The sequence below is a fragment of the Oncorhynchus clarkii genome, chromosome 20 (genome assembly GCF_045791955.1).
Source record: "Oncorhynchus clarkii lewisi isolate Uvic-CL-2024 chromosome 20, UVic_Ocla_1.0, whole genome shotgun sequence".
Taxonomy (NCBI): domain Eukaryota; kingdom Metazoa; phylum Chordata; class Actinopteri; order Salmoniformes; family Salmonidae; genus Oncorhynchus; species Oncorhynchus clarkii.
Genome location: NC_092166.1, coordinates 27,711,935 through 27,721,864, shown reverse-complemented (window position 1 = coordinate 27,721,864; position 9,930 = coordinate 27,711,935). Strand labels below are relative to the sequence as shown.

The 9,930-nt window shown below is 41.4% G+C and overlaps 1 protein-coding gene across 1 annotated transcript; it reads right to left on the bottom strand.

The window, feature by feature from the left end:
* Positions 1 to 1,594: 1,594 nt before the first annotated feature.
* LOC139377366 (forkhead box C1-A-like) lies at positions 1,595 to 3,712 on the bottom strand. Its single transcript, XM_071120389.1, has one exon. The coding sequence runs from the start codon at positions 3,469 to 3,471 to the stop codon at positions 2,044 to 2,046; it is 1,428 nt and encodes a 475-aa protein (XP_070976490.1). The 5' UTR covers positions 3,472 to 3,712; the 3' UTR covers positions 1,595 to 2,043.
* Positions 3,713 to 9,930: the final 6,218 nt, after the last annotated feature.

The window sequence follows — 9,930 nt, the reverse complement described above, 5'->3', positions numbered from 1 at the left end:
ATAATTATAATTATTAATATTATCATTATTAGTGGAGATTTTTTTATTCCTGGAATTTGAGAATAGGCATACACTTTACGCATAGTAGGCCTTGTTTACGCATAGTAGGCCTTGTTTACGCATAGTAGGCCTTGTTTACGCATAGTAGGCCTTGTTTACGCATAGTAGGCCTTGTTTACGCATAGTAGGCCTTGTTTACGCATAGTAGGCCTTGTTTACGCATAGGCCTACTTTACGCACAGGCCTAGCGTCACACCAGAAAACAATAAAGTAGGCTTATGTATGTCAATTTTGCTCTGGCATATGTAATTTGTAAAACCGTAATAAACTGAAGATGTCATTTATAACAGTATTCAAATGGAGGAAGAGAAATACATGGATTTATGCACAACATGGCTTTAAGCGCGCGCCCATGTTTCTCCTCATTGCAAATTTAACAAATGAATCGAATTTACTTCAACCATACATCATATCATGCTGTTCCCAAGGGTTTAAATTTAGGCAGTGGAACATGTTTCTGTAATTTGAAAATGTGACAACGAGGAAAATATGTCCCTTCATTAACCAGCTGAGGCAAGCCAGCTGTCTGAAAAAAAAATTATAATAATAATTTACGTAGACCTGCCAATTAAAATATGCCTATTTACGAATTTCTCAATTTTTAAAGAAGATTTCAATTAGGTTAGACCCTTGTGATATGTTTAACTATAAATACAAAACAAAAGCCACATAGGAAACTATACTTTGCGCACGCGCTGTAGGATGCGTTTGGCTCTCATCTCCCTAATATGTTAAAGTTGGAGTCATCTTTATAGATCGCAGTCCCCAAACCATCGTGTGCCTACAGGACTATCTTTGGCATGTGTGGTATGATTTTAATTAAGCGTTGGAATGTGACTGTAAACACACGTGGCTATTCAAAACAAGTCAGTTTTGCTGTGTGGACTACTAGCCTGCATCGATGAACTGTTATGAGGCCAGAGGGCCCCAGGTCAAGATGTTGACAGATCGTCCGTGTCTGACAAGAGAAGAGCTGTGTCACTTTAAATATGAAGCAAAACAATCATCTAAATACACTGCCACTTCAAGTCATCATCAACACATACGATAAATATGTCTGTTTGTTTATAAGGTTGACATCTTGGATCATTTTTACGCATATAGCATTCAATTGTTTTTTGGTCATCATAACAAAAACGGACTAGATCGAGTTGCATTGAAATTCAAAGTTTTGGAAATAAATGTTTTCCTATTCTAGAAAGATTCCATGTTCATTTGGGTAATTATTAATTATTTCATTCGACCTCGATTTTGTTGACAATCCTAAACGAACTGACCAAACTCCGTGATTACAATTATACATTTTCTGTGAAAATGTATAGTGAGAATGGTAACCTAACCTGTCAAAAAAAATGGCTGTGATTTCAAATCTGATTTATCAATCGCTGCCAGTGATCGATCCCACGTCGATAGGTTTCAAACAGGGTGCAAAATAGTTTACAGCTGTCTGTGAGAAATAAGGTCTGGTTAAATTACACAAACTGTCCAAAAAAATATCATATAGTCTATAAGAAATCAGGCGTAGCTTTAACTCAAATAAAATGGCAATTTATTAAACAAACAATGCAATTCCTTCAGAACACTTTTCAACAAAATAATAAACTTTGAAAGAGTAGGACGATATACAAGTTCCGCTTTTTATAATGGAACATATTTGGACAATTAAGGCATTTCAATTTAGAAACACTTTTTGGTGTTTGGTCCATAATTTCCGGCAGTTTAGAAATAAATTACTATATGCAATTTACACGTAATAATATGTCCATGAAAGACTGGCATATTCTTATCTTTAAAACATGTCACAAAAGCGAGAAGAGACTTACGTGTTATTAGCCGTAACACTGTTCTTTACAAACCAAGATCATGTCTTTTTTATCTGTCCATTATTTGTGTTCTGTTTCGTTTTAGTCCATCGTCGTGGCAGGTGGTAGGTAAAACGACTCACGATATTTTTATGAAGAATACAATGAAAACCTAATTTGGTCAGAACTTGCTGCAGTCATACACGAAAGCTCCTGAAGTGCGGTAGATGGATTGGCTAGGGGGAAATGACATTTGACAGCTGTTATTCCCGTTCACAGGAGAATTATTCAAGCCAATTCTTTGAGATTCGAACATCTCGCGCACGGAGTGGAAGTTCTGCTGCTGGGCGGGGTAGGTCGCCCCGATGTGGCCCAGGTCCCCGGCCTGGTTGAGGTACCATGAGGGAAGCCGCCCTTGGTGGGGATGGTGGCCCTCCTGCCCAGTGTTTAGATTGCCGTGGGCCAGAGGGGAGGAGGTGGTCGTGATGGAGTAATCTGGCAACGTTTCATCCACGGTGGTAGTCGGAGCTAGGTGGCTAGATCTATCCCCGGCGTATAAACTCATGGCTTGCATATTACAATGGTAGCTAGCATTCGAGGTAGTGGAGATAGAGTTTTGGTTACAGGGTGAGCTATAGACTGACGTCTGGTTCGGTGAATAGTTTAGGGACAAAGACGGTGTTATACCTGTCCTGGACGAGGCGATGAGGGACGGGGCAAGCTCTGTGGCATCCTGTGGGGACCCCCGGAGGGAAGTCATGATGTTGTCCACACTGAAGCCCTGGGCCTGGCTGTGCTGGTGGTGGTGCTGCTGCTGCTCGGAGCTCTCCATGCCGATGGACCTGTTGGACGGGATGCTGTGGGGGCTGCCGTTGCTGGACATGCTGCTGCTGCTGCTGTCGGGACTCTCGACTTTGGGCACAGTGCTCAGGGAGGGCGAGGCGGCCTGTGGGGGTGTCGCGTTACCGTTCTCGGTCTTAATATCCTGGATCCGGACTGGCTGGGAGCCCTGCACGGGCTGTTCCGTGTCCCGGCCCTGTCTAGACGGCGTCTCCTTAGCACCCCGGTCATCCTTGTCTTTCATTGCGTCTTTCTTCTTGAACCGTCGCCTCCTCCTCAAGAAGCTGCCGTTCTCGAACATGTTGTATGAGTCCGGGTCCAGGGTCCAGTAGCTCCCCTTGCCAGGCTTTTTGTCATCACGGGGAACTTTGACAAAACACTCATTGAGAGAGAGATTGTGCCTGATGCTGTTCTGCCAGCCCTGTTTGTTGTCTCGGTAGAACGGGAACCTCTCCATGATAAACTGATAAATCCCGTTCAGGGTCACCTTCTTGTCAGGCGAGTTCTGGATAGCCATAGTAATGAGCGCAATGTAACTGTACGGGGGTTTCACCATATCCTTCGGCTGGGGCTGCGGGGTATACGGTCCATAGGCTCGCGCCATGCTGGCCGGGTACTGGTCGTGGGCCGCATGAGAGTACATACTCATAGGGGCCGGCATCCCGGTGTATCCTCCACCGGCGGCGGCCCGGTAGTAGCTTTGGTCGCTACTAATGTAAGGCACGACGCCCAGAGAGTTGGGGCTCGAGACGGAGTAGCGCGCCTGCATGTCTTCTCCCCACAGCTCAACTATGCTCCTGCCTAAAACGAACTTCCCAAAGTATGCAGACAGAGAGCTCCACTTTTTCTTTCTGAAAAGTTGAGGCGCTCAAAGCAGGAGTTCCTGTCTTGTCACTTGACAAATAATACTATCAGGAATGCACTGTACCAGGTCTTAATAGGGTTTAAGCGGTTTCCATCTCAGTGTGCTGAGGCGCGCATTGAAAAACGTATGAACTTTGGGCATCCGTCACTACAGAATACTTTTGCGCTGTTAACTTCTTTCCCCCTTTTTGCTGCCAGTATGCTCCTCCCAAAGAGAATCCGAGCTGTCCAATTGTAGGTCAGGCAGTGCAGAGTGAGCAGCAAATGGATTGAGCTCCTGGCCACACACACGTCTTTAGAAAAACGTGAGGAGGGGTAACTCCCAGCCCACTCCGACAAAAGACTGGACTTCAGCAGCTCACGTACAAAATCACATTATGGACTAGATTTAGTTATTGCAGAATATTTCCATACACGAGCAAACACATTGTTGAGACCACCAGGTGGAATGATACATAATAAATATCAATGTATTTTGTAAATTTATTAACTACTGTATGAGATTACAGGCCTAGATTTTTATTTAAGCATGCTAATGTACTATTAATGATTAGGACAGTTGGCGATTGTGTGAACCATAGAGATCCTATTCAATTCCTTATTCTATGGTGTGACCTTAATTAACACATTAATTACTAGGCTATTGCAATAATGTTTCGAAAGAGTTTTCACTTAGAATGTGACATTTTGATATTCATTACGAAATCAATGGAGAACAAACACTCCATCATCTCCGTTTGGCTGAATCACTCCATTAAAATATCCAGCCGCACATCTGTTTTCAAATATGCAATAAATACGAGTTACGAGGCGGAAATAATCCCCAGTGTTTGCCTCCTGCTGTTTAGCATCTTAATGCGATGCTTTATTAAGGCGGTATGTTAGTTAAAAGTCTCAATCAACACGCGTGGTCGGATCAAAGCGCTCCTCCTTCCGTTCAGTGGGCGGTATGTGAGATCTCATTACGGCAGAATTAAAGCTAGTTTGTCCGGAGAAAGGGTCAAGTTGCGAAGGTTTGCTCTAAGTGAGAAGCAGATTGAACAGAAGAAGCAAATGGCGTGATCAGACAGCTAATTGTGTCATTCTTGTGGTCAAAATGTGTGAATATTAAACGGAATAAGGGCATTGTCACGTAGGCTAGACAAGATAAACTATATAGGGCATACCATTCGTTTTTGTTGCACGGGAAAGCTCCTATATACTTGCTCAGTGAATACATCATTTATTAAATTCAGACAGATTGTATCAAGTTGAAGGTGTCTAAACAAGCTTCAGATCCCTTGGATCGTATTGATCTATTCCCTATATAACCTTCATACTTCTTACCATCTCTATATTATAGGCGGATAAACATGGACAACACGCAGCCCAGCCTCACCACGATATTCCGTTTTAAAATGTTCCGTTTTAAAATGTTTTTTTTTAAGAGGACCAATTGTATTACTAAAACAAAACATTTTCAACCAAAATGGTCTCACTATTCAAACATTTTAAAAACACACCATCAATGTTTATGGACGACCAGGTTTGCACGACCAGGTTTGCATTATATCGAAACAATTACAGTCATTCTATATAGGCCTAAGTTATATTATCGTTTTGATATTTATTTAGCCTAGTATTTCTTCAGGCATACCTAGCAATTTTGAATAAATAAAGTAGGCCTTTTTACAAGAGGTATTAGCCCCTCAGCAAGAATAGTAAAAAAAAATATATATATAAAAATATTTCATGCAATTAAGGGAATCCATTGTTCTTAAAATGTGCCTAAATACAAATGCAAGCAACACAAACTTGTATGGGAGCGTAACTGATATGAAATGCCTTTGGCTATTACACAGGCGATACAAAAAAAATATTTTGTATGAATGCGATGCTCCCCAACATATTCTCTTTTGCCAAACTTTTAGAGAATATACAGAAGAGGCAAAAATATGAACTTGTTAATTGATCCTTTGTCGCTCAGTTGGTAGAACATGGCGCTTGAAACGCCAGAGTAGTGGTTTGATTCCCGGGACCACTCATACCTAAATTGTATACACGTATGTCGCTTTGGATAAAAGCGTCTGCTAAATGGCCTTGTGAGGCACAATAACGCACTAATCTCTTACAGGTCGTATTGATTAAATGGCCGTCCACTGGCCTGGTGCTCCGCCGGTTTCTCCTTACTGGGACCCGGGCATGAACTTTTCCACTGCCCCGAGCTGTTTACACAATTCACAACGTGCCTCTGCCCACCCAATCCCCGATTCCTCTCTGTATTAACGGTAAACGACGACCATTATCAGGGAACATAAATGTAAGTGCAATAAAGTCAATAAGTAATAGGTATGATTTATTATTATTATACATTATTATTATTATTATTATTATTATTATTATTATTATTATTATTATTATTATTATTATTATTATTATTATTATTATTATTATTATGTACAGTGACTTCTGTAAATGACAGCAACTAGTAGGCCTAGGCTATATGTTATTTATTTTTTTATATGCCGATCACTGAAGGTATGAATGCATTAGCCTGCAATCATGTAGAAGAACAGTTATCGACTAAATAGACGTAAATATGTTTTAACTAAATAAAACATATTATAAAGAAGCTCAACATGTTTGAAGCATTACTGGGACTGTACAGTAAATCCCTACAACCTTGCGCGTCATCAATATAGTTTCGTTGTGTCATGGTCTTTTGTGGTGTATTTTTGTTTTGTTTTATATCGACTACCCGAAAAGTAATTGGGGGAAAGTCCCCCATGTAAATAGAATTCATATACAAAGGACCCACGTCGGTCATTTCCAGATAAAATCGAATAGACCATAGACATATTTGAATCCCTGGAGATTACAGCACAAAGAAAGGAGAATATGGTAAATAACGCCACGATAAAATTTACTATCTCAAAATAAAAACATATGTTAATAAACTGTTAATGAACCATGCAGAAAGAGCGAGAGAGATTTATTGGCCCCACGTACCAACTGCAGTATGGGGAAGGATGGGACTAATTGTGCTTGAAGAAATGGGTTTCAGCGACCACATGTGGACTTAGCGCCCCCTGGCGATCAGTATGGCACCTATCAATCAGATAGGTCTAAGTATTTGCCCATTTTAGTTTATTGTTAAAAGCGGATTGTTCTGATCCTGTTTACTATTTCAGACCCGATCATGCCCTGCTTTCCAAGAAAGGTTTTCTATTAACCCTTGTCCCTTACTATCACAGGTTCTGCTAGCCCATGATCATGACGTTCAGTTCCATTACATGACACATAAGAGTCATTGGACAAAGGCAGTGTTTTGCTAAGATCCTCACCGCTCAGTCTGAACATTAACACGCATCGCTCCTGGTACGGATTTGGAAGCATAAGGACCTTATCTTTCACATCAGCGGTTAAATGGTTGATTTGACACACACCTTGATAGCGTTATGGTTAGTGTTCCCACATGACAGACGGAAAACAAGAGGTGACCAAATCAAATCAAATCAAATCAAAGGCACGTGCGACGAATACAACAGGTGTAAACCTTACAGTGAAATGCTTACTTACAGGCTCTAACCAATGGTGCGAGAAAAAAAGGTATGTGTGTGTGTGTAGGTAAGTAAAGAAATAAACAACTGAAATTGAAAAAAAGAGTTGCAAGGCTATATACCTGTTAGTCGGGCTTATTGAGGTAGTATGTACATGTAGGTATCGTTAAAGTGACTATGCATATATGATGAACAGAGAGTAGCAGTAGCTTAAAAGAGGGGTTTGCGGGCAGTAGGTGGTGGGTGGCGGGTGGTGGGTGGCGGGACACAATGCAGATAGCCCGGTTAGCCAATGTGCGGGAGCACTGGTTGGTCGGCCCTATTGAGGTAGTATGTACGAATTAATAGTTAAAGTGACTATGCATATATGATAAACAGAGATTAGCAGCAGCGTAAAAAGAGGGGTTGGGGGGGGGGGGCAAACAATGCAAATAGTCTGGGTAACCATTTGGTTACCTGTTCAGGAGTTTTATGGCTTGGGGGACAAAACTGTTGAGAAGCCTTTTATCCTAGACTTGGCACTCCGGAAACGCTTGCCATGCGGTAGTAGAGAGAACAGTCTATGACTGGGGTGGCTGGGGTCTTTGACCATTTTTAGGGACTTCCTCTGACACCGCCTGGTGTAGAGGTCCTGGATGGCAGGCAGCTTTGCCCCAGTGATGTACTGCGCCGTACGCACTACTCTCTGAAGTGCCATCCAGCGATTGCCATACCAGGCAGTGATGCAACTGGTCAGGATGCTCTCGATGTTGCAGCTGTAGAACCTTTTGAGGATCTCAGGACCCATGCCAAATCTTTTTAGTGTCCTGAGGGGGAATAGGCTTTGTCGTGCCCTCTTCACGACTGTCTTGGTGTGTTTGGACCAATCTAGTTTGTTGTTGATGTGGACACCAAGGAATTTGAAGCTCTCAACCTGCTCCACTACAGCCCCATCGATGAGAAGGAGGACGTGCTCAGTGCTCCTTTTCCTGTAGCTATCTAGCATGTTCTGAACACCAGTGTGGAAGCGTAACTTGGGAAGTGAAGCGGAAATGTAGTTTTGTCGGATGCAGGCACCCATAGCTGTATGGATCTGTGCAAAACTGTTACAGTAAGTGTATATTTTTTATTGGAAGGAATCTTTCTCGCTGATGAAATATAAGGTTCATATGTTTTGAAAGCTGCAATGGAAGCGATGATTAATGACGTTTCTAAACTTTAAAACACAGCGTGGGGATTGTAGCTCACATAAGGCAGTCATGGGCGAAGATAATTGCTGAGAACTGTAGGGAGAAGGCAAAATGCCGCCTAAAATTTGAGAGCACTAGGGTTTTACTTGCCCTTATCATGACTCCAATTGCATTACATTATATTCGGTCATTCCACTTACCATACCGTCCTAGGCAAATGCCCCGACGCTCCGACTGTCTGATGCTGGCCAAATGCTCTGTCTAAAATAAAATATTTCCTAGCACCTGATATGGTTTTGGAAACATTTTTTCTGTCATATGAAGAATAATAATGATTATAGACAATTGTCGGTGCTCATTGGCCATTGGACATAAACATTACAAAACAAGTTGAAAATTGCAAATTCAACAATTAGTGGTTTGGAAAGAATCAGTGGCTAGCTGCAAGCATTGCAAAGCAATCACTAGCCTGCTATTCAGTGGAGTGGTGGTGTGGTCCCAAGTCTGGGAATTGGGGTCTCTTTTCCAAGTTTAAAATTATAAACACTCAACATTGGCCATTCTGTCAATGAAGCATGATTTGTGCCCGGGCTGAAAACAACTATTAACTTGGAACTGCGAGATCTGACTTCCGTAAGTTCAAGACAACTGGGAACTCAGAAAAAATGAGCTCCGACTGGGAAAATATGTTTTGAACAGTCATCCAACTCGGAATTGTAAATAAGGAGCTCGGGCCTCTTTCTTTCTAGAGCTACGACCTGAATATCACTGACGTCATCATGATTCAACCTTGTTTTTTTCAGAGTTCCCAGTTGTCTTGAAAGCAACTTAAAACTTCTTATGGCTTAGATCCCGCTAACGGGATCAATATGACAACAGCTAGTGAAAGTGCAGGGCGCAAATTCAAAACAGAAATCCCATAAATAAAATTCCTCAAACATACAAGTATTTCACACCATTTTAAAGAAAAACTTGTTGTTAATCCCACCACAGTGTCCGATTTTAAAAATACTTTATGACGAAAGCACACCAAACAATTATGTTAGGTCTGCACCTAGTCACAGAAAAACACAGCCATTTTTCCAGCCAAAGAGAGGAGTCACAAAAAACAGAAATAGAGATCAAATTAATCAAAATCTCAGTTTACATTGGCGCGTTACATTCAGTAATGTTTTTCTTCCAAAACATCCAGTGATTTTGCAGAGAGCCACATCAATTTACAGAAATACTCATCACAAATGTTGATGAAAATGCAAGTGTTATGCATGGAACTTTAGATAAACTTCTCCTTAATGCAACCACTGTGTCAGATTTCAAAAAAGCTTTACCGAAAAAGCACACCATGGAATAATCAACAGAGTCAACAAAAGTCAGAAATAGCATTATAAATATTCACTTACCTTTGATGATCTTCATCAGAATGCAAAAAGTAATATTACAGTTCGTAGAAACATGTCAACCAAAGTATAGAATCAATCTTTAGGATGTTTTTATCATAAATCTTCAATAATGTTCCAACCAGAGAATTCCTTAGTCTGTAGAAATTCGATGGAACTAACTCTCACGTGAGCGTGCTTGATCAGCTCATAGCACTCTGGCAGAGCCCTGACTCATTCAGCTCTCATTCCCCCCTCCTTCACAGTAGAAGCCTCAAAC

Coding starts and splice junctions, on each gene's coding strand:
- LOC139377366 (XM_071120389.1), bottom strand. CDS start 3,471: ATGCAGGCGCGCTACTCCGTCTCGAGCCCCAACTCTCTGGGCGTCGTG.